Source organism: Chelonoidis abingdonii, chromosome 13, assembly GCF_003597395.2.
Source record: "Chelonoidis abingdonii isolate Lonesome George chromosome 13, CheloAbing_2.0, whole genome shotgun sequence".
Lineage (NCBI taxonomy): Eukaryota > Metazoa > Chordata > Testudines > Testudinidae > Chelonoidis > Chelonoidis abingdonii.
The window spans coordinates 17,644,657-17,669,401 of NC_133781.1; the positions used below are offsets into that span (position 1 = coordinate 17,644,657).

The 24,745-nt window shown below is 44.7% G+C and overlaps 2 protein-coding genes across 4 annotated transcripts in view; one reads left to right on the forward strand and one right to left on the reverse strand.

The window, feature by feature from the left end:
* Positions 1-2,537, reverse strand: part of SAP30BP (SAP30 binding protein) — a 53,265-nt gene extending 50,728 nt beyond the window's left edge. For all 3 annotated transcript variants that reach the window (XM_032792912.2, XM_032792913.2, XM_032792910.2), the window contains exon 1: positions 2,383-2,537. In XM_032792912.2, coding sequence (XP_032648803.1) covers positions 2,383-2,497 — 115 coding nt within the window. In that variant the 5' untranslated portion in view covers positions 2,498-2,537. The remainder of the gene's footprint in view (positions 1-2,382) is intronic.
* Positions 2,538-2,653: 116 nt separating this feature from the next.
* LOC116832255 (ATP-dependent DNA helicase Q5) lies at positions 2,654-17,265 on the forward strand. Its single transcript, XM_075071795.1, is given in 10 exon segments — positions 2,654-2,856; positions 3,984-4,119; positions 4,913-5,034; positions 7,366-7,884; positions 10,270-10,300; positions 10,303-10,389; positions 10,812-10,882; positions 10,884-10,924; positions 15,690-15,852; positions 17,179-17,265. Coding segments are annotated over 9 exon segments (1,245 nt in total). The 5' UTR covers positions 2,654-2,856; positions 3,984-3,995.
* Positions 17,266-24,745: the final 7,480 nt, after the last annotated feature.

The window sequence follows — 24,745 nt, forward strand, 5'->3', positions numbered from 1 at the left end:
GAGAGGGGGAAATCAAGGCATAAAGTTAACTTAGATCAGGGTGGATAAAAAAAAATTTAAACTAAATTTTTAAATTTAAATTTATTTTAATTTATCGTCATAAACACACTTAAAATTTGAAATTACGAGAATCTGCGTTAAAGCCTGAATTCACTACAGTCAAATAATGTAATTCAATAAAATGATATTGAGTAACACTAGTTTTTATTTTGATGTTTTAAAGAAAGTCAAGCCATCGAATTGGTTGAAGTCACTGACTAAACACTTGGAACCAGAGTCAAAGTGCTAAACCAGTTTTTGACAGCAGTTCCCGCTTCTCCAGATACAGAGAGAATATTTTCTTCATTTCAGTTTATTCAACTAGTTCAGTTCAATAACTAGTTCATTCAAAGTTAAGACACCGACTAGGAGCTGAAAAAGCGGGCAAGCTTGTTTTTCTCTCCCAATCTATTAACAAACAACTAGATAGGAAGAAATGAGATCTACTAGTTCTAAAATTCCAAAGGATATGGTGACCAAAAATAATCACGTCAATTCACTAATTAGATCATTTGTTTAATAAAGTTAGTTTTGTAAAACGTATTTTGATAATTTTTTCCTTTCTGTATCTAGCACACTTATGGTAGCTTTAATTCTTAATAAAAAATTTTAAAATCCTGGCTTTGTACTTTTAATTGAATTCTAGTTTCTATACAAATACAGCTTGATACACAACGATGATGACTAATCATCTAGTAAAATAGAAAATGGTGACTAATGCATTTCTTATTATAGTAAAAAATGTAAAAATAAAGAAGCTGAATAAGTGTATGTTAAGCTACATAACTGGTTAAATGTGTAGAGCAATTGTGCCTCCTCCTGATTAGCAAAATTTAGCATTACGACTATAATTTGCAACTAAAACACATTGGAATGGTTACCAACCAATGAGCGTCGACCATTCTTTAAGAAAACAGCTTAAAAAGTACCATTACAAAAAAAGATTAAGAGGAATCCACCCTGATTTAGATGGACACTAATAATTGCAAACACAAAATGTGAGCTCTGCAACAGTACTGAACCATTCTCATATTAAATTTGTGATTCATTACAATCCTGAAATCCTTTTCTGCAGTATTGCTTTCTATGCATTCATTTCCTGTTTGTATTTGTGCGATTATTCCTTCTTAAGTGCAGCACTTTGCATTTGTGCTTACTGAATTTCAGCCTATTTATTTCAGACTATTTTTTCAGTCCAAACTGTCAAGTTCATTTTGAATTCTGATCTTGCCCTCCATAGTGCTTACACAAGACTTCTCAGCTTGATATTGTCTCCCAACTTTACAAGTGTACTCTCCATGCCATTATCCAAATCATTTATGAATATCTTAAATAGAAGTGGACCCAGGACAGATCCTTGTGGGACCCAACTCAATATGCCTTTCCAATTGGACTGTGAGCAATTGATAACTAATTTCTGAGTACAGTTTTCCAACCACTTGCATGCACATCTTATAGTAGGTTTGGCTAAACTATATTTCCTTATTTTGCTTACAAGAAGGTCACGGGAGGCAGCATCAAAAGGCATACTAAAGTTGAGATACAGTACATCTGCAGCTCCCCCCCATCCACAAGGCTTATTAGCCTGTCAGAGAAGGATATTAGGTTGGTTTGTCCTAATTTGTTTTTGACAAATCCATATTGACTGTTTCTTATTGCCTTCTAGGTCCTTACAAACCGATTACAGGGATTATTTGCTCCATTTTGGTACCTGGAAAGATAATTAAACTGACTAGTCTGTAATTCCCACTATATTAACTTCCCACAAGACTCAGAGGTGAGAACTTTTTCCACTGTTAAAGCTGATTGTTTTCTGAAGATGGAAAAGGCAGCTGACTCCTCTGGGGACGGGAGGCTGCTCCCTTTCTCTGGCTACTGGTAGCGAGGGAGTAGAAGTAATTTCCTCTTCCTCGCAGCTACCGCAAGAGATTTAGTCCTCTATTAGCATACCGGGGATGAAGTGATACGGTTCCACTGGGACCCGAAGGAATACTCTCCCTCCTTCTACAACGGAGAAAGGGAAAAGAGCAGATTTCCCCTAAACCGGGGAGAGGCTCCCCATAGAGATTATGAGCGGGGAGTGTTTCACCCCTTCCCAGGGGCGCTCTGGTGGAGGGGTGGGGGGCGCCCGCCTCTCGTAGGGGCATTTCTCCGCCGCCACTCGCCTGCCGCCCGTGTGTAAGGGGCGATGGAGAGAAGTGGGCAGCGCTTCTCGGGGGCGGGGGGGGGGTTGCTCCTCCCGTAGGAACGAGGAGGATGCGACCCCCGTCAGGGACGGGCGCTCTCCGGCCGGCGAAGGAGCCCGGCCTGAGGAGGAGCAGCGGCAGCTCCCCCTGAACTCACCCGCTGCCGTCCCTCCATCGCTCCCCGGCGCACCGGCCTCGCTGTCGGATTCGGGCTCGGAATCCTCCGCGTAAACCGCCAACGACGACAGGACGCTTCGCTTCGCCGCCGCCATCTTCCTCAGCCCGACTACGGCACACTTCCGGCGACAGAGGATGACGCAGGAAAACGGTGGGATTAGAAAGAGACGAGCGCTATAGCAACAAGACCCACCCCTTCCGGCTTGGGCTGAGCCCAGTGAACTCAAGCCTGAAGCGCTGCTCGGGTTTGTGTGGTGTCCAGAGACACGTGGCCCTGTTAGAAGAGAGGCTGGGGAGGGGAATGTGCGCTCTCGAGGACAGAACTCTAAAATCAATGGCACCTACTGGGCTGTTTAAAGGGGATTAGCCCTGACGTCATCAACCCGCGCCCAGGCGGGAGCAACAGCACAGCAACAGCAGCCGACACGGAAGCTGAATAAGTGCGAGTAATGAGGTGGGGGGCAGCCTGGGCGGAAGGATATAGGCAGGGGGAAGTGGAGGAATAAAGGGGCATGGGGTTAACACCTGTGGATAAAGTAGTCCCTGGAGTGAGGGTGCAGGCAGAGGCTAGTCTCTTGGGCCTGAATCTCTCTCTGGGGCGGGCGGGGGGAAGCTTGATTCAGGTGGTTCCTTTGCCAAGCAGAGTTACTGCCCTAAAACCAGCTCCGGTACCTGGGCCTGGTCTGGGTTAAAGGGAACCTTGAACTTGCCCATTTTCTTCACCCCTTTCCTCTCCTGGCACTTTCAGCTTTGCTGCTGCAGTGATAATTGAGGCGGGAGGGAGCTTTCTGGGGAAAGGAGAAGGTGGTAAGAGGCAGGAGTGTGGGTGGAGGAAGCAGACTGAAGGCAAGAGGATCTGGGCATAGAGAGTGCGAGAGGGAGGAAGGAAGGAAATAGGGGGTGTAAGGGAGAAGAAGGCTGTGGGGACAACTGGGAAGCAAGTGCAGATGGAGAATACCAAATGACACAGGGCTGTGAGAGAGATCAGGCCCGGAAAGCAGTAAGGTTGGCAGAGAGGGGAGGAGAGCAGGTGAAGTAGGTGCCAGTATGATTAGAGGCCATGGGATGAGAGTTGAGAGCAAGCAGAAAGGACACAGATGTTCCCTTAGTCTTTTCTGTTTAATCAGGCCCTTCTCTCACAGTAAGCTTCCCAGTGGGGTGGCAGGTTGTGTGTGAATCAGATAATGTGCTCAGTCTAAAGAGAGTACTGCATAAGTGGATTCTCTTCTTGCTCAGTTGTTTCTGACATGTGGCTCTACATTAGAAGCACTAGCTAGAGCTGTCTCTAAGAAGGGATTTGCCACAAGTGTAAATGAGATTAGATTTTCCTTATTTTTAGGATGCGGGAGGGAAGCTGATTTACAAGTGATTCTGTCTCTGTCAGAGACAGGCTTTGGACGCATATATACTCTCAGAAAAATATTCCTGGAGCAGTTTAAACTGTAATGCTTTGGCAGCAATAATCTAATAGGAAAAATTATCTCCCAGTGACCAAGAAGAATTTGTGATTGGTTGCTGATGTGAACAACAGTTGAGCTAAGTAAGCTCCTTTCCTTCTCGTTTACCTTGACCTATTTCCAGTACTGTACCTATATGATGAACGACTACACTCCCTCAGGCCTAGATGGCAAGGTCCAAAAAACGCTGAAAAAGATCTTTGGGTTTGACTCCTTTAAAACTTCTCTGCAAGAGAGTGCAACCATGACAGTGGTGAAAGGTAAGGCATGACTGTCTTTCTTGGGACTCTAACCTTATCTCTTCAATTTTAAGTCTTTCTGTGTGAGATGGTGTTCAAAGAACCAGTGTTACACCTGTTTTGACATTGAGTCAAAATCCCAGGATCCTTCTCTTGTTTCCACTAGAAACCAGCACATGCTCACAGCTGTTGGCAGGAGCCATGGCGGCATTAGATCACCAGTATGATTCTGCCTGTTAAATAGCATGGTATTGGTTGGCATCCTTCTTTGTCAGTGGATGCTATTTAATACAGTGATAGTTTGTTTGATAAAGAATATTCTATCTATAACACAGATTCTCAGCTCCAGTCCAGTACTGGGAGAATTTGTGGTAAAGTTTAACAGGCTGCGATAAAGGTCCAGGTAGTTTGGTAGCTGGATGTAGAACCCAAGTTAAAAGCAAGCTTCTCTGGAAGTGAGCTTATACAGGTTTGGTATGTCATTTAACTTCTCCGTACTTTGATTTACACCTCTGCGTAGAATAATCCCTGTCACCCAAGGTGTTATGCAGTGTAATTAATGTTTATAAAGTGGTTAGAGTTGCTTGGAAAGAAGCCAGTGGAGAAAGTAAAAAAATAATAGCAATATTTTGCACATTATTTTAAAAATTAAAAGAAACCTCTCTCATGTTGGCATGTGGCATTGTACTTGCAGAGACACGCTTCTAATATAATTTGTCTTGATGTAAAAGACTTTGTGCCCATCCTCCAGAGCAGAATCTCGGTAAATTGCCACGATTTAGTAGCCTTGAGCTCTGTTTTGTTGTCTTTGCAGGCAAGAACGATGTCTTTGTATGCATGCCCACAGGGGCAGGGAAATCCCTGTGCTACCAGCTTCCTGCAGTTCTGGCAGTGGGCATCACCATTGTCATTTCACCTCTGATTGCACTGATTCAGGTAACCATCTCCTGTTAGCTGTGGAAAAACAATCAGTGAAGGGAGGGTGGGGAGACTGTGTGGATGCACAGTTGGATCCAATCCCTTCCCTCACTGCCAAACTCTGATCCTAGTTTGTCTCTTTAGTCTCATTTCATTGATGTGGGTTTGGTTTTCTGATCCTGTGAGTAGGTGAGAATACTGCTGCTAACTGCCTTGACAGTAGAGTGTTCCAATTAACCGTAGTTTAAAGTGTCCTGGCTTGCAGAACCATGGCAGGTCTGTATTACAATCTAACGTCCTAAAGGTGGGAATAAGGAGACTTGAACTAAACTAACTGCAGGGGGATTTTTTTTTAAAAACTTTTAATGATCACTTCTCTCTCCTTTTGCCCCGTTGCCTGTTACCTCCATTCAGAGATGTACTGTCTGGAGGCAGCAAAGTAGAACATCTGAAATGGATTAAACTGGACCATTCCTAACAAGAAAACTATTATTTTCTTTATTTCTGTAGTAAAACCCCTGGGAAATATCAGTTTTTCCTCATAACAGATATTTTGCTTAGCATCAAGCTACCTTTCTGTCATTCTTCCCCATTCCATCACGGAAAGAGGAAGTTTCAGGCAGAGCCACTCCTTGAACACTTAAGGCTTCAGGGCAATTACATATGGACATTTAGCCTTTTCTGGTGCTTTTTCACCCAGTTGTGAAGAGTGACTTTCCCTGCTGTTTTACTTAGACTTTTCTAAGGCATTTGATTTAATACCACACAACATTCTGGTTAGCATGTACTTTGGCGTTGTCTTGTGCTATTTTTTAAAAGGGATCAGGAACTGAGAGATCTCAACAAATAATTGTCAATGAGGAATTCCCATCAAATGGGGCTGTTTCTAGTGATGTTCCACAGCGATGTTCTAGGACTAAGCTTGACACTTTCAATACTTGTCAATAAATTTGGAAATACATATAAAATTGAACTGACACAAAGATTGGCAGAATGGTAAATAATGATGACTTGGATCATTTGGTAAGCTGGGCCCATTCAAAGAAAATCTGTCTTAATACAGCCAAATGCAAGTTTATACATTTAAGAACAAGGAATGCAGGCTGTAACTACACAGTAGAAGATTGGATCCTGAAAAGCAGTGATTCTGCAGAGGATGTAGGGGTCATAGTGGACAAGCAACTCAACATCAGCTCCCAGTGTCAGTCTGTGGCCAAAAGGGTTGATGCGGTCCTTGGATGTATAAACAGGAGTAGAGAGGTGATCTTACCTTTGTACAGGGCATTAGTGAGACTGATACTGGAATACTGCATACTCTTTTAAAAAGGATGTTGAAAAGAGAGAGTGAAAGAAAGCTCCAAAAATGATTTGAGGGCAGGAGAAAATCCTATGCAGTGAGGGATTTAAATAGCTCAATCTTTTTAGTTTATCAAAAACAATATTGAGCGATGACTTGATTACAGTGTATAAGTATCTTTATAGGGAGAAAACAGCAGGTACTAATGAGCTCTTTGATCTAGCTGAGAAAGGTGAAACTGGAACCAATGGCTGGAAGTAAAGCCAAAGAAATTCAGATTAGAAATAAGGCACAAATATTTAACAGGAATGGTCTTTAACCATTGGAACAACTACCAAAGAAAGTGCTGTATTCTTCCACTTTTGATGTAATCAGATTAAGACTGGACACCTTTCTGGAAGAGATGCTTTGGCTAAAACACAAGTTCTTGGGCTCTGTGCAGAGGTGATTGGATGAAATTCTGTGGCTGATGTTATGCTGAAAGTCAGAATGGGTGATCTAATAGTTCCTTCTGGCTTTTAAAATTGATTTAATTTTACCTGAGAGATGGCTCAATTTTAGTGCTGATTGAAGTGATCCTGGTACGTAGTCTATACTCGGTTAAATCTGTGAGGTGCTTTGGGATCCTGAGAGATGAAATGCACTATAAAAATACGAGTAGTTGTTGTTGTCATGCATTTTCCTTCAGTGCAGTGAGCTGATGCTGATCATCCTGAGATGATCTCATTGTCATCTCCCACATCTGAAAATAACTGGGTCCCTGCTGACAGTCTCATTGCTGATAAGAGAACCTTTGTCTCTTAGAAATGCTGTTGGTCACCTGAAGAGATGGGTGGCTGATAAAGGTGAGCAGTTTTGTTAGCTGCTGCAGTTAAGCCTGTTTAAAAAGACCCCTGCACTTAAAAACAATTGGAGCTAAGGCTATGCAGTAGGTGAGATGTGGGTGGACAGGGTCTCGAAACTACAGGACTAGAGGTTATTGTGTTTATCTCTGTAGTAGTTGTTTTGGTAAAGACTTTCTTCAATGCCACTTGCTTCTTTTTTAATCACAGGACCAAGTGGATCATTTGTTGGCACTGAAGGTCAAAGTCTACTCTTTGAACTCCAAGCTTTCTGCTCAGGAAAGGAAGACCATCCTGGCTGACTTGGCAAGCGAGAAGCCCCAGGTGAAGCTCCTGTATATCACTCCAGAGATGGCAGCCGCCTCCTCCTTCCAGCCCACCCTGAACTCCCTTGTGTCTCGAAACCTCTTGTCCTACCTAATAATAGATGAGGCTCACTGCGTCTCCCAGTGGGGACATGACTTCCGACCCGACTACCTGCGACTGGGCTCCTTACGCTCTCGCATACCCAACACACCATGCGTCGCCCTGACTGCCACAGCCACCAAACAGGTCCAGGATGACATAGTGGTGTCACTGAAGCTAAAGCAACCTGTTGCCACCTTTAAGACACCTTGCTTCAGATCTAACCTGTTCTATGATGTGCAGTTTAAGGAGCTCTTGACCGATCCCTATGCAAATCTGAAGGATTTCTGTCTGAAGGCCCTTGAAGAGAAGAATGCCCAAGGGGTAGGTTGAAGTCTCAGAAGCTACTTTCAAGGGCAGAATGGTAAATGGAACAGAACTGTCCTAAATGTTGTGGTATCGGGATGGCACTAATAGGACTAGAATGGGGAAGGGAGAGGTCCCTGAAAGAAACGCTCAGGTACTTTTTGAAAAACTTCTAAATCTCTGAAATTCTTGGCATCTTTCCAGATATTGACCTAACCTTGATGACAAGGTAGTGAATTTCTCTGCCTTTATAGAGTGATACCCACACACAGTGTCGCTGCTCTCTTCCCCCAATCCTTCACCAAGCCTCAGTGGTTGGGGATTGATGTGAGGGGGTTCTGCAAGGAGCCGAGAGAAGAATCTCCCCACCCTTCTACTTCCGGGCTATGAAACTGAGTTGTCCCACAGCTGCTACGGCAGTAGCCTCACTGATTCTGCATCCTCTCTCCGTGTGGTAGGGAACACTGGCCATTGCAGATGTGCTCCTGTCCCTTTCTGTAAGCCTGACTGTTCAGGGAGTTACTGCGCGGCAGCATTTCAGTACATATCTGATGGAGACCCTCTCTGTGGGCTCTCTGGTAAAGCATTGGAGGGTGTAGCACTCAGGAACAGTCTCAATGCTTACTGGGTCTGATCCTGCAAAGTACCCTCCATTCCCTACTGAAGGCAATGAGACTTGCCAGTGTTCATCAGTTCACAGGATCAGGCCCACTGTCCCAGAGATCATTGGCTGGGCACCCTTCCTGGACAGCCACGGCTCCATGTCTAGTTGGCAGCCGGTTTCAAGCGGAGTGCCCCAAGGATCAGCCCCAGGGCCAGTTCAGTATCTTCATTAATGATCTGGAGGATGGCGTGGACTGCACCCTCAGCAAGTTTGCAGCTGACACTAAACTGGGAGGAGTGGTAGATGTGCTGGAAGGTGGGGATAGGATACAGAGGGACCTAGACACATTCGAGGATTGGGCCAAAGAAACCTGAAGAGGTTCAACAAGGACAAGTGCAGAGTCCTACACTTAGGACAGAAGAATCCCATTCACTGTTACAGACTAGGGACCGAATGGCTAGGCAGCAGTTCTGCAGAAGGACTTAGGGGTTACAGTGGACAAGAAGCTGGACATGAGTCACAGTGTGCCTTGTTGCCAAGAAGGCTAATGGCATTTTTGGCTGTATAAATAGGGGCACTGCCGGCAGATGGAGGGACATGATCATTCCCCTCTATTGGACATTGGTGAGGCCTTCATCTGGAGTACTGTGTCCAGTTTTGGGCCCACACTGCAAGAGGATGTGGAAAAATGGCAAGAGTCCAGCGGTGGGAAACAAAAATGATTAGGGGGCTGGAGCACATGAGGAGAGGCGGATGCAACTGGGATTGTTCAGTCTGCAGAAGAGAAGAATGAGGGGGATTTGATAGCTGCTTTCAACTAACTGAAGGAGGTTCACAAGAGGATGGAGTAGCAGTTCTCAGTGGTGGCAAATGACAGAACAGGAGTAATGCTCTCAAGTTACAGTGGGGGAGGTTTAGGTTCGATATTAGGAAAAATTTTTCGCTAGGGGGTGGTGAAGCACTGGAATGGTTACCTAGGGAGGTGGTGGATCTCCTTCCTTAGAGGTTTTTAAGTCAGGCTTGACAAGCCTTGGCTTGGATGATTTAGTTGGGATGGTCCTGCTTGAGCAGGGAGTTGGACTAGATGACCTCCGAGGTTCCTTCCAACCCTGATTTTCTATGATTCTATGTCCATATTGTTTCAGCAGATGCTTTATTTCCTTATGGTTAGAGGGCCTGGGGGCGTTTGGTGTGAGTTCCTGTGCCAGCTTAGTCACTTCCTGGGGCTTGTTGGCTTTTTATTTCGGTGAGCTGTATTTTATCTAGTTCAAACAAAGGCGCCTTTAGACATGGGCCATTCTAATAAAAATACATTAAAGTGTAAAATAATTTTTCTTTCTCAGCCGATTTTGTTTCTCTCATTGACAAATGCATACACATAGGTTTGATTTTGCTGTGTATCTGTGGCAAAAGTGAGAGAGAAGCGCTTTGCCCAGTGGATATGGCACTAGCTAGGATTTTAGAAGAACTGGGTTCGTTTCTCCCTGTGTGACCCTGGGCAAGTCATTTAGCCTCCCTGTGCAGAATGGGGATAATAGCACTGCCCTGCCTCATTTCGATTGTGAGAAGCCCAGATACTATAATGATGGGCCATGGCAGTACTTAGGATAGACATGCTTCCTGCTTGGTTTACTTCCCACTGGGATACTTACAACTCAAAGGATATTTTGCAGCTGCAGGGGAGCCAGCTAAGGAGAAGAGTCTAAGCTTTTGTAGCCTGTGCCTCAGCAATAATGGCTGTGAGCTTTTTGTCTTCCTCTGGTAGCGTTCTGAATTTTCTCTTCTCTGGCTCTATGTAGGTTTACTCTGGCTGTGGCATTGTATACTGCAGGATGAGGAGGTCTGTGACCAATTGGCTATTGAGCTGAGCTACAGAGGAGTGAAAGCCAAGGCCTATCATGCAGGGACTTGGAGATTGTGTCTACATTGCACAGCCCCTCAGTCAGGGCTCCAGAATTTTACATTGTCTAATAGTCTGGGTCAGGGTTACCGTAGGGAGCAACTGTGTACATGTGTTCCTGTGGCTGCTGAGATTTAGTCAGGAGCTTGAGTTGACACGGCCCTTGATCTGAGTGGGTGGGATGGGTGGAAAGGTGCTCCTTTGGCTCTGGAACTCAGTGCCCTCTGCCGGTCCTATCCAGGCTTTTTCCTGAGAGGGAACTGAATTTTCCTCTTGGGTTGGGTGGGTATTGAGTCCTTTTGTGATGATGAGCCAGTTTGAAGTAGAGGATAATATACTTGGCTTTGACCAGACATTTTATACATAGGAGAGTGGGGAGAGATTGCTGAGAAAACTGAGGGGTGAAGGATATCACTCTCTTTCTCTCCTTTTCCTCCCCAGGGCTGAAGGCAGCAGACAGAACTTCGATTCAGAATGAGTGGATGGAGGACAAGGTCCCTGTTATTGTTGCGTACCATCAGTTTTGGAATGGGAGTCGACAAAGCCAATGTCAGGTATGTAGGAGCCTGTGGCAGAGAGGGGAAAATGTCCTCCTTAGGGTCCCTCCCCGTATACTAACTGCAGTCTCAAGAGAACTTGATACACTTCTCTAGCCCTCCCTGTGAAGAACCAAAATTCCACCAGGGGCGTGGGGTGGGAGGAATTCATATTCAAACTTCATAAACATGTGAGGCCATGTCTAGACTACGCGCCGGATCGGCGCGGTTAAAATCGATTGCTCGGGGATCGAAATATCGCGTCTGGTCTTGACGCGATATCTCGATTCCCGAGCGTGCTTAGATTGATTCGGAACTCCAGCTAGACGACCGGACTTCCGGATTCGACACAGTGAGCCGCGCGGATCGATTCCGCGTTGGTGAAGACAGGTGAGTAAATTGATTTTAGGATATTCGATTTCAGCTACGCTATTCTCGTAGCTGAAATTGTGTATCTAAAATCGATTTAATCCTCATTAGGTAGACCTGGCCTGAGAGGTGTTTTCTGTTTAGAAGCTGCAGAGAGCGGAAAGGTTGGGCTTTTACTTGTTAAACACAGATCATTAGAGGGTCTGACCTGAGGGACCTGCTGCAGACAAAGTGTACTCTCCTTTGTTGCTTCTGAGTTTTAAGGGGCTTGAAAGTTGCTTTTTGCAAGATTCGGTTTGACTTCCTTGTTTTTCTCAGAGGTTTCCTGGAGGGTTGGCGACTGGCATCAAATAGACAAATTTTGAGCAGTGGAGAGGAAAAGGCATTCTTAGCTGCTGTTTAAAACTATGCTTAATTCCTGACTAACTCAAACTGCTGACAGACTCTTTGAAGAAAATTTGTCTTGTGAAAGATTCAACACACCTGCCCCTTCAGCTAAGGGCCAAGAGAGCTCAAATTATTTTAGTTCTCTAGCAAAAACTGGGAAGACAAGACTTGATATTCCTGATATTTCTAAGGTAAAGGACAAACAAAAAGAAAATCCTTTCAGGTCTTCTTTATGTGTCATTACATTGGTTTTGGGTGTTGTTTTTTTTTTTTTTTTTTTTTTAAATAGGGGGGCACATGCAAACATGCCTGTTTGCAGGTCACCAGAAAATTCAGAAGAATGCCTTCTCTTGCAGTTATGCCTGGGCATTATTGTGGGGAATAGCATCCCTGTAGTAAGGATCAGATTTGCTGATTTTTCTGAGTGCTGTAAAATCCTCCTGCATAATAGCATTATTTTTATAAATGGAAGGTTAAAGTCTCTAGTCAGCACCAACAATACAGCAACCTGATCATGCTGCTCGCTCAAGTCCTGAACAGTTGAAGACCTGAGGGCTTGGCTATACCTGCGAGTTAGAGCACATTAAAGCAGCCCCAGGCACCCTAGCTCACTACCTGTCCACACTGGCAAGGCACATAGAGTGCTGTGATTCCAGGGCTAGAGTACTCCTGGTAATCCACCTCAGTGAGAAGATGAACACTGGGTGCACCTTGGCTGAAACGCCTGGGTGTTGGTGTGAACGAGGTGTTGCATTACTGCGCTCTGACCAACCTCCAGAAACGTCCCATAATCCCCTTAAGTCAAGAGGCCACTCTTGTCATTGTTTTGGAATCACTACAGGAATGCAGGTATGCCCTTTGAAAGCTCCGTTTCTGCCAGCTGGCATGCTTAGCTGCTCCGAGACAAAGCAACTATTACTGTGGAATGCTGGGGCGGGGAAAGAGGGGGTTTGCTGCTGTCTGAACTTACAAGACAGCATGCTGACATGCTCTCAGCCTCCCAAAAACTCACTCTCTCCCCCCCCCGCATACACACAACACACTCCCTGTCACACTCCACCCTTCCCCCCAATTTGAAAACACATTGCAGCCACTTGCATTCTGGGATAGCTACCACAATGCACTGCTCTCTGTGGCCGTTGCAAGAACTGCGAATGTGGCCATACCAGTGCGCTTGCAGCTGTCAGTGTAGACAGATTGCAGCACTTTCCCTACTGCGCTCTGCGAAGACCGGTTTAACTCAAAGTGCTCTACATCTGCAAGTGTAGCCGTACCCTCAGTGTGATTAAAGAAAAACAAGTAATGATGGCTTCATGCAATGGCAGCATGATCAAAGAGGCTGCTGGACAGCAGCATAAGCTCCCACAATAGAGTTCTATTCTAAGAACTGGTTTGATGTTGACACAGACAGATGACAGTATCAAACCAGTAATATGTGTTTGTCATGGAAAACAAACACAGTAAACAAATTTCATCTTTCTACAATAATTTATCCAGTCTAGAGACCCCAAAAGTTTACAGCTATCCATATTACCTCTCAGAGGGCTGTAGTTTCTATGAAAGAGGTCTGAAGGAAATGTCAGATACTAGAAAAATTTAAGTCATTTAGTACTTTTTAAAAACAGTCGTAGCAAACCCCAAATGGGATTCCCCTCATAACAGCTTGTTTGTTAAACTGCTGTAGAAAAATCAACGGTAAACATTTAAAACCATCCCTTAAAAACAGACTTTCTGTACCCTTGTCACCCCCGTTAAAATGGAGATTGTGGTGTAATTATGATGGCGCTATCAACCTACATTCCCGCCCTTCCCTCCCCCATATTGCTGTGCCATATTAGGGCCCAGGGTGGAGTTAGTGCAAATTGGGATAATTTGGTCAAAGAGTTCCTCAGATACAGGTCTCCCCTCCCGCATGAGGAGCTGATTTAAATATTCAAATTGCTCTAAAACCCAGGAGGCTGGACTAGATGACTTCTTGAAGTCTCTTCCAGACCTACATTTCTATGATTCTGTGTTTAGAGAGATTTTTTTGAAAATTACCGTTTCACAACAGAGGCTGGGGTAGACTTTAGGAGATGGGGAAGGACCCCATTGAGATGAATGGGTTAGCTCACCCATGTGCCATCTTCCTAAGCACAGTCATGGTTGCTACTAGATTGCTACAAAGGCAGAACTGAATATTGTGCTCCTCTACTTGTACAACCCACATAATTCAGCACAGAAATGAGGAGTCTCCTTGTACAGTATTATGAACTGTAGCAACCTGCAGCAAGGAATCCCTGTACCAGTCAATACATCAGTCCCTAACACAGTGGAGGGCAGAGGGAGAGCATACAGATGAATGAGAAAATACATAAAACAGCACATTTAGTCATTCTGTGTTGTTTGTAAGGGCAACCCTGGCCAAAACATACTTACAGTAGAATCCCAGTGGCTCTTGCCAGCTGCTGGTGCAGAGTTAAATGTGTTGGGCAGAATGGACTATTTCCTGGCTTTCAGTGGTTTAAGGATAGACATGTTTGATATTCCAGAAGGGTATGTGGTACTATCCATCAACCTTAACCCTGCAGTAACAAAGTTCTTGGGACGGGAAGTCTACACACATCATCAGGTATAAGATCATGCCTGGGAAGTGCTGGAGGAGGCCCCTGAGGGAAATGAAGGGAGGGTTCCTCTGCTCTTGCCAGCCCCTCCCTGTTTGCTGCTTATTCACTGTGGCTGGAGATGGTGTGTTTGAGGTGCTCATAAACATACAGGCAAGGAGGAAATGTTCTGCTCTGCTGCTTCCTGGCTGGTTATAACCAAGTGTTTTTGTTTAAATGAGGATAACCAGTGACTAGATTCCTGCAGTCTCTCACTCCATACGTCTGCAGCACACAAACTTCTGGAGTGGGGGGTTTAGCATACACTAATGAGGTCACTTTTGAGGGAACCCTTTGTGTAAAATATTGGCAGCACATCACTGGAGCATAAACTGCTCTGGGACCCAGAGGGTAGAGAAAACAGCTGTCACGAATGTTCTAACACAGGGGTAGGCAACCTATGGCACGGGTGCTGAAGGCGGCTGGTGAGCTGATTTTCAGTGGCACTCGCACTGCCCAGGTCCTGGGTGCTGGTCTGGCGGGCTCTGCATTTTAATTTAATTTTAAATGAAGCTTCTTAAACATTTTAAAAGCCTTATTTACTTTACATACAACAATAGTGTAGTTATATATTATAGACTTATAGAAAGAGACCTTCTAAAAATGTTAAAATGGTTTCGTGTGCCAGTAATACTTAAATTAGAGTGAATAAACGAAGATTCAGCACACCACTTCTGAAAGGTTGCTGACCCCTGGTCTAGCAATTATAGGTTTAAGTCAGCCATGCAATGGTATTTTGATTGTAGTTTTTGTGTGCAACTTGAATGGTTGTTTAGTAATGATCCATGGTGGCATATTATGATTGCAAGGGAGCCCTTACTGTACAGGGGAAGTTTGTGAGCCAGAATTCCATATGCATAGCTTGTAGGCAAAGAAGCGTCTAACTGAAGTTTAAATGGGGAAAGTTCTATCGCCTGTGTATAGAAGAGGTCAAACTAGATCACAATGGTCCCTTCTGGCCTTAGACTCTGTGAATAATACTATTATAAAACATGTTGCAAATTCTTAATGTAAACAATGCATATTAATAACGTACGCAAACTCCTGGAGATCAGTACTGTTTTCTCCCGCCTTCACAGCTACAAATCTTTATGCATTTATAGTATATGCACCATGCCTATTCTCCTCCATTCGCTTTGGGTGTGTCCCACTGACTTATCGTTCACACACACACACGGCTTTTATTGTAGCTTCCCTTGGTGCCTCTTCACTGTTTTAAGAATGCCCAGTTAAGAATCCCTTGCTCCATTCCTTCTCAGGTCCTTGCTCTCACTTAACGCTGCTCTGTTTCTACTTTGTTGGCCTCAGTAGAAAACATCTCTGTGTTTGCAATGATGAGAGAAAAGACTTCAACTTGCTGCTTACCATTCTCTTATCCCATGCAGATTTGTTGCCCATTGGAATATTGCGAAGTCAATGGCTGGATATTACCAGGAGTCTGGGAGGGCTGGGAGAGATGGGAAACCGTCCTGTTGCCGTCTCTATTACTCTAGGAATGACCGGGATCAAGTCTCCTTCCTGATCAAGAAGGAGCTTTCTAAACTCCAGGTAAGATCTGCAGAAGAGCTTCCTACAGCATTACTAACACTAGGTTTGCTCTTTGTCTGTGTCACAGGCCTGGCTAGCACCACCTTCTGCACAATTCATGGCACTATAGGTGCTCCCTGCCTCAGTTCACAAATTATGGCAGCCTGTTTGGAGCAGGGCAGTCTGTGCTGCAAGCTCAGCACCCATCTTTACATAGTTAAACTCAGAATGGGGCTGTCTGTGCCTTTAAACAGGCAAGTTCTTGATTGTAGTGCTCGAAGCCAAGGCCCTAGCCTGTTTCAGGGCTTGCACTGAAGAGCTCCTTCTCTGTCCAAGTTTTCCCCTAGAACTCCCCTGGAGAGGAAGCGGACAAGCCTTCTTAACTGGCCTGCTGGCTTCTGATTGGACAGGGTCTCCTCCTGGCCTTTCTGGGCCTCTGGAGGACTAACTCTTGTCTGTAGCCTGGGCTGAGTTGGTTTTCCTAGAGCAGGGGAGTGTCAGTGCTCCAATCGCTGCTGCAAGAGATAGAGAAGGCTAGATACACCCCCTCACGGTCTAGTTCAATGGCTCTCAACCTTTCCAGACTATTGTACCCCTTTCAGGAGTCTGATTTGTCTTGCATACCCCCAAGTTTCACTTCACTTAAAAACTACTTGCTTCCAAAATCAGACCTAAAAATACAAATGTCACAGCACTGAAAAATTGCTCACTTTCTCATTTTTACCATACAATTATAAAATAAATCAATTGGAATATAAATACTGTGCTTGCATTTCAGTGTCTAGTATATAGAGCAGTATAAACAAGTCATTTGTATGCATGAAATTTTAGTTTTGTACTGACTTCGCTATTGCTTTTATATAGCCTGTTGTAAAACTAGGCCAATATCTAGAGGAGCTGATGTACCCACTGGAAGATCTCTGCATATCCCCGAGGTTACATGTACCCTTGTTTGAGAACCACTGGTCTAATCAGCCCCTTGTTTGCAGTTACCTCAGACTGTCCCAAAGCAGTTTCCCCAGTTCTGGCCACATTACTGCTACTAGGACTCGGGTTAGAGGCACTGGGCTTGGATCTGGCTGCAGCAGTGCCACAGCTTAGAGTGGAAGAGGCTGGGGAAGAGATGGCTGGATCTGGCTGCAGCGTTGTCAGACGGTCTGGAGGCATGGCATAGGAGATGGTGGTTACTCTTGGCTGCGGTACTACCATGGGGTGGAGAAGTGGAGCATAGATCTAGTTGCAGCTCTGTTCTGGAAAGATGGCCAGGTTTGGCTGTCAGCAGAGGTGCTACATCCGTCCATAGCTACATCGAAGGTGGCTTCAAGTATTGTCTTTTATTATTCCCAGGAGAAAAGAGGCACCTTGAAAGAGTCTGATAAAGCTGTGCTGACGGCGTTTGATGCTATAGTGAATTTCTGTGAAGAGCTGGGGTAAGTGTCTCTCTTGTATGGATTGATAGCAGGAGGGGTGGGCGAATTAATCTACTCTTCCCCTCTTTGGCACCATTATTGCCAGTGTATTCTGTAACTATGATGCTGTGGAAAAACTTCAGTTTCTAGACCTCAAAGTTTTGGTGGAAATTGTGAACTGAATGTAACAGATGCAGTGCTGTCTATAGACTTGGGAAGACTGTCAGAAATAGTAGTTCTAAGAGGTGTGAACTGCCTGTTTTCATTTGAGTTCGTTGTTACTCCTGGAAGACAAAGTACTGGCCTAGATTGGCCACACTGGGTCAAACCAATGGCCCTTCTTATGTTATGTGCACAAACCCCATCATCTGCCCACCTGCTTTCCAGGCACCAAAATACACAACTAATTGTCTCCTGTTAAAACCTCCAACTTCCCATATGACAGCTTCTGCAAGGCGGCTGTTTGCTGCCAGTGGAGAAATCTGCAGCATGTTGAAAATCAGAGAGAAGCATAAAATAAATAGCCAAAAGTTGCATTTGCATATTTAAAACACTCTACTTGTAAGTGTACATGAAGCTACCCCAGAATTCTTAGTTTGCTGCAGAATTCTGCACCAGGTTCTGCATTGCAGAAACCAGGGGCCCTTGTGTTAGACTGCATAAGGTGCTGGCTATTTCTACTGATGATTTAGGCCACCTACCCTGTATCTGAGTGTCACTGCCTCTGAGACTGGCCGGTTCAGTGGCTTATGTAATCACATGCAGTATAATCTCTTCTCTGTTCTGAGCATCTCATCCTTCTCCAGCTCCTGTCAATGGGATGCCCATTGCCACCAAGACCTCAGAGTGTGAAATTGGCACCTAGCATTGTATATTGATTATCTGGTTATGGGAAGGGGCTACTGTATGACCATGACATCCTCCCATGCTACCACATGGAATTGTCATGCAGCATCAGCATTTTTCTGCTAAAGAAATCAAAGGGAATGGGCAGTGTTTCTTTGCGCAGCTTTTCCTATTTTCTGACTCTCACTGGACACTCCAGTTGTCTATTTTTGACTTTGCCACATCATCTGTCCTGTAAAGAAAGGCATGATCTAAAGCCCAGTATCTTGGTGTAGAAGCAGTTAGCTTTAATGTTTCCCTCTAAATCAAAAGAACTCCATGCTGCAAGATGCTAAGTGTTCCTAATTCCTGTTGTCCTTAACAGGAGTTTAGGGTGCTCAGCACCTTTCAAGATCAAGCCCATAGCGCGCACACGCCCAAATTGGGGAACCTAAATGCAGACTTGTAACCACTATACACGTTACAAATAGAGTACTATGAATCTGAGAAGGCTGTAATTGTAACAAATTACTATGTGCCACTAGTTTGAGACAGCAAGACCTTAATTTTCCCTATAAGAGAGCAGCGTATGTTTACAAACTGGGAAATGACTATCCTCCCTCCTACATAAGCCTTGGATCCATTTTCATCGTGTGGCTCTGCATCCAGGGTGGTTTTGTCAGGATTCAGTGTGGAAACAGTAATATTTATTTTCTCATTGCTGGAGTCCTGGTGAGGGCATTGCCTTCAGTCATGTTTCGACAGAGAACAAGACTGGTTATTCTGAAGGATTTTTACGAGTTGCCCTGAGGTCTGGCCCAAATGTCAGAATAATTGGCATGCCCTTGAAACAATGCTTGACTGATTGCAGTTAAGGTGACTCCACTAGGTGTCTGCTGTGAGGCAGCATGCTCTAATATTTTGGTCAGTTTATGCAGCTAAGTCAGTCTTCAGCTGCTGTTGCATGCCTTTAGGTCGTACCTAGAGTAGCCAGCTGGCTGCCTCTGTTGCCAGTTGAAATGAGAAGTCCTTTTTAATAGCTATGGGGTGAAGAGATCTTCGCTTCCGTCTCTGATTACTCCGTGATCTTTCTGCTGAGATTACTAGCAAGAGTTTCGTTGCAGCTGGTTTGCAATGGACACTTGTGCACTCGGAACTGAACTGAGACTGCTAAACTAATTTTGCACAAGCCATCAGTAGTTATAGCAGGACATTCTAGGGTACGTGTTAGTACCAGAACTTGGGTTAATTAAGGTTCATGTAATTGCTCCTTCATCTTGACTTACATCTCCCACCCTCGAGTGATGGGAGCCTGGCTGTTGTTTATAGTGATGACTCTCCCTGGTGCTGTTCCACTGCAGTAGTAAAGCAATGGGTACGTGCTCTGGAACTTTGTATGTGACAGACCCATGTAATAATACTTTACCTGGAAAAAATAGATTTTCTTTAGCTGAGACTGTCAGAGAAGGAAATAATGTTTCTTCTGTTCCATGGGGGCATTTAAAAGTAAAACCACCCTTTTCTTGCTGCACTGTTGTTAATGAGGGAGGGGGATGCTGACCACTCTATATTTAAGGCTGAAAGTAGCTTCCAATTATAAATCTCACTTTTTTTCCCCAACCTCCTCAAAACCTTCCCTTCCCGAACTTCACCAATCCCCGCTATCCCCTGAAATTTTACATGCCACATCTCATCCCAAGGTAGAACCTTACTGTGATCTTTACTGCAGGTGTCACTGGAGGGCCCCTCCTTGGGTTTGTCTGCTGCCTGCTGTAACTTGCTACTACCTGGAAACCTTTATTAAGAGACTGTTCAAAGAAACATCACGTTTTTGTGTTGTTCATTTTTTTTTTATTTTAAACTAATAGGTTTTTCTCCCCACTTTCATAAAAAACAAACAAACCTCCAGAAACCAAAACAACAAAAACCCTGACCTTTTGGGGTCCTAAATTACAACGAAAGGAGGAGAGAGAGACACTTGGATTGTCTTGCACGCACGTTATTTTAGGTTGTTATGTAACCAGAGCAGAAGAACGTTGCATCAGCATCTTTTAATGAAAAAGCTTTTCACACAGAAGGGTCGAGATGAGCTTTTGATCTGGGGGCTATTTCCTTCCTCATCTAAATATGGGGCAAAAAAGAAGTGCTGCTACCTTGGTGGGGTTACTCGAGGGTGTCTTCCAGCTTCAGAATGTCAGTAACCCAGTAATTTTCCTTGTCAGGGAAATGTTCAGGCAAGCAAATATCTTGACTGTAAGGTTTCTGGTCACATGGTCCTGAATTGAGATTGCATTGTGTGTCGAGGTAGTTGAGTACACAACAGCATGAGGGCCTTGCAATCTTATATGTGGGCTGTCAGATTGTGAGTACCTCAAGTCTGTGTGTGAAGAATTAACCACACAAGAAGGATAAAAGATGAAGCTTCCCTTTGACCTGATCAAACAGTTGGTGAATGAGACAATTCTTGCCTGGTTGTGGTATTCTTGAAATGCCCCATTCTTGTCCTTGCTGTTTATATGCAACTTGCTTTACGCTTTGGAGCTGAGCAGCAGCCAAAGATGGCAGCAAACAAGAGGAGGGCAATGAAGACTGTGCAGAATGACCCAATCACCAGTAGTCCTGCAAGAGCCCAATCCTCTGTCAGAATGCAACTCTTCAAGTTTTCCAGAACTGGGGAAGCTGCTTGTGTTGAGGACGACATGCTGGTCCGCCCCTGCTGGAATTAGAGTGGGGAAGCCAGATGAGTGTCTGATGCTTGTCTGCCTTCTCTACTTCCTCAACAGATATATGCACGCACACACCCTTTACACACTTACTAGCATTGTTCTTTAAAAAGGTGTAGTCACTCTTTAGATAAACCAATCCCATGAACATGAACAGAATATAGAACACCGAAGAACTGTCTAGTGGTCTGTGCCAGAGAAGAGAGAAGATTCTGCCCTTAAAATTCTGTTCAGGGATTAATTATTCCAGCAGTGGGGTTTTATTTTACTTTACCAATATTTTAGCAGTATCTGCTGGTGCAGCTACAGTCATGGCTTTGTCAGAATCTTCAGTATAAGGTTTGTATAGTCTGGATGTAAAAGGAATATAATAAAAATCAGTGACCATAGCAAGTCTATCGGAGCAGAAGATGTTTTAAACCAGATCCCCAGCAGGGGTAAATCAGGATAGCACCACTGAAGTCAGTGAGATACTCAGGTTTACAGCAGTTGAGTATGTGGCTCTTTTAGAATAAAAAGTTAGGCTCTTAAGTCATGGAAGTACACCAGACATGGAAGTATGCTCTTGTACCCCTATAGCAAAAGCAATCTGTTCTTCAGGCACCGTTATCAAATGGGGGATTAAACCGTCTTGTCGTTTAATACAAAAAGATAAGGAATTAGAACAGCCAAGATACCTCCATGCAAACATTTCTCCTCCCGCAGGTGTAGTTACGTACAGCGTGTTAGTTTTAGCTTTTCCTCCCGTTTTTGACCCAAACCTTAACATTCCTTCAGCTGTAACGCATGGTGTTAAACTGCAGCTAAAATATCTTTATTTTATTTTGACGTAATTTAATCTAGAGTCTCACTGGGCTCTACACACTTACTCATTCAATGCCATCTTGCCCGTTGCCTTGCTCACAGCCATACTGTTACACCATTAAAATAACATCTGACATCTCTTTGCAAGAAGCTTTAATGCTTCCCTGCTTTTTACACCTCAGTGGGAAATGAAAGGATGGCTGGATTATTCCTCCTTCCATCAGAGCGACTGCTATCCTGACCTAACACACAGAGTGGAGGAGAGGGAGACAACACCTCACTAACTTATTTCAGTCTACTTATACCTGTACTAACCCACTCCCCTTGCATTTTTGCCCTTAATACTGCATGAAAGGAAAGGGATTAGACAGTGTGAAGTTAATTTCACCCTCATAAAGCGAGGCCCGCTAGAATCTCAGAAACACACTCCAGTTGCTGTTTGTCACTTCTGCTCCAGCAGCCAAAGTATTTGGATAATGCTTTGGTTTTGGAATCACAGCAGATCATTTTAACAGGGTCCTTTATAACTCTGACATGTAGTGACAAAGGTCCTGTCTGGATAGTTCACGCCTGAGGAGGCTTCACGCAGACCCTCTGGGAAAGTCCCCTCGCCCTCTATGGTAGGGACAGCATCGATAGCCTCAAAATAGGTCTCCTCCAAGCCCGAGGGAAGAAACACAGTCTAACTTGATACCCCAAAGCTGCCATCTTTCCTCTGAATGCAATCAGCCTTGAAACGAAGTAGTTGTGGATGGTTCCAGTATTACCTGAAGCTGCTGTGGATGTAGCGTATGTGCTTTCTGCCACTGGTGCCTTCTCTGCACGTCCTGCAGAAGATTCTGGCCTGCTGAGAGGTCCCTCTTCAGAGTGCATGGGAAGGGCGGACTCTCTGTGGGAGTTGCCTGTTTGTACTTTAGTAAAATATTAACAGCAGTAGCAATATTTTGTGTCTCCCCTGCAGACTTTCTGGAAGGTGGTGAGGCTTATCTGTGGCTTGTCTGATTGTACAGTTCAGAGATATGGTTTGCCCATGACTCAGCCACTCCCAAGCCTTATTTGTGTCTGTGTGTTTAAATTGCAGTAGTCCTGCTGGAAAGGTAGTGGAGGGAAATGGTAGGTATCGTATCCAGCCCTTGAAGGCTGTGTGACTTGTGACTAAAAGCTGTGGCCCTGTTCAATGCTGTTACTCCTTGATCTATTTGATCAAGCACCAGCCAGTGTGAGAGCCTGAGGGGGCGGTATGTTGGCAATATGAACCTTTTCCCCAAAGGAGTAAAACATTCATCACTTTGGTAGAGGTCTAGAGGTCTAGAGTTTGTCCTGACCTTGGGCCAAATTGATTGGATAAGGTTCAGACATGGTGTGAAGTTGAGTTGCGTATGCATGCACCAGGTCTGAATTTGGCCATGTATGCCATCCCATCATGATGCAATGTCCTGACTCGATGCTGTGCTGACTCCAAAGGATATTTTTGACCATTTCAATGTCTTGCAAGTCTTACTTCTATGATGTGAGACTGTCACAGGAAACAATGCAGCAGGTAACAACCTTTCCTCTCTCTTATTCATCCCACTGATTTTTTTGCTGTATGGTCTCCGCATGACAGTGATTGAATCAAACATCTTTTCTTTCCTCCTTTCCATGCCTGCATCTTGCTGCAGGCATCCATTCCAACAAAAAACCTTACTGATGCTTGAGAGGACCTGCTAGTTCCTGTAGCTGCTGGGTCAAGTGGTAGCTCACCACCTCACTCTTGGTGGAGGGGATTTGGCTCTAATCTCTGATTTATGTACAGATGTCAGTATCCCAAACTCAGGTTAGAAACAAAGGGCATGTCTACAATACAGCCACTACAGTGGCACAGCTATAGCACAGTGCCACTGTAGCACCATAGTGTGGGGATGCTTCCTACGTGAACAGAAGGTGTTTTCCCCCTTCACAGCTCTCCATAACCTAGGGCTTGGCTACACTCGAAACTCTAAAGCACAGCCGCGGGAGCGCTCCCAAGGCAGCGCTTTTGAAGTGCGAGTGTGGTCACGGCGCCAGCGCTGGGGGAGAGCTCTCCCAGCGCTGCAGGTACTCCATCTCGCCAAGGGGATTAGCTTACAGCGCTGTTTTTTCACACCCCTGAGCGAGAAAGTTGCAGCGCTGTAAAGCACCAGTGTAGCCAAGGCCATAGTCAATCTGATCTTTAAGTGTCGACCAGGCCTTACTCCTCTTTTTTTAGAAGTGTGTCAAACAAGGCCACACTTCCAATCAGTATCATCATCAATTTGGAACAGTACAGGCAGAGTAGTCCCTTACAGAGAAACTGCACTGTGGGATAGCTATAATCAAATAGACTCTTTGTTGCTTTCTTAAAGTGGAATGTGAAGATTGCACAAGTAGAAGGCTCAAGGTGTGTGTGTGGGGCAGGGAGGTGAACTTGTTGCTCACCATCAGGTCCTACAGGCTGATCAAAATTTGCGTTAACTGAGGTCAGTTTAGCACTCTAAAGTGGGAGGGTTAATCCTGGCGAGTAGAAGCTTTTATGTAAAATATATGTGACCACACCCCATTTGACCAAAATGAAAATTCCATAACAAGAAAAGTATGACAGCTGCATCTGGAAGATTAAAGCAGTTGTCACTTGCATCTTGTATTTTCTGCTTCCATGCTAACTCCAGCTGTTGCATGTTTACAAAAACTTCTGCATTTGAAGAGAGTTATTCTCTGCCTGTGCTTGCTGGACTTAAAAAAAATCCCCTCCTCCTATCTGAGCAAGGAGTCACCCCAGATCCAACACCGCACAGGGTAAATCTGCCTGTGGCTCCCATCCACTTTATCTGTAGGTTATTTTAAGCCAAGAGACTAGATATATGTATGTGTGGTGTGCAGGTGGAGTTGGTCCAGTGTTTATTAGCCAATCATAAACTGTAGAAATTCAGTGAGTTGAACTAGGATTTGCAGCATCTCCTGAAATTCTCTGTGCACTGGGACTTAGACCCCATCTAGCCATGTACTTAAGCATCTGCTGAATTTCAAGCATGTGAATGATCCCACTAATTCTGAGGGGACTGCTCGCATGCTTTAAAGAGCAAACAGTACCTCAGCACTTTGCAGAACAGAGCCCATAGTAGCTGTCTCCTCGTGGGGGTGGGGTGTCCATCCACC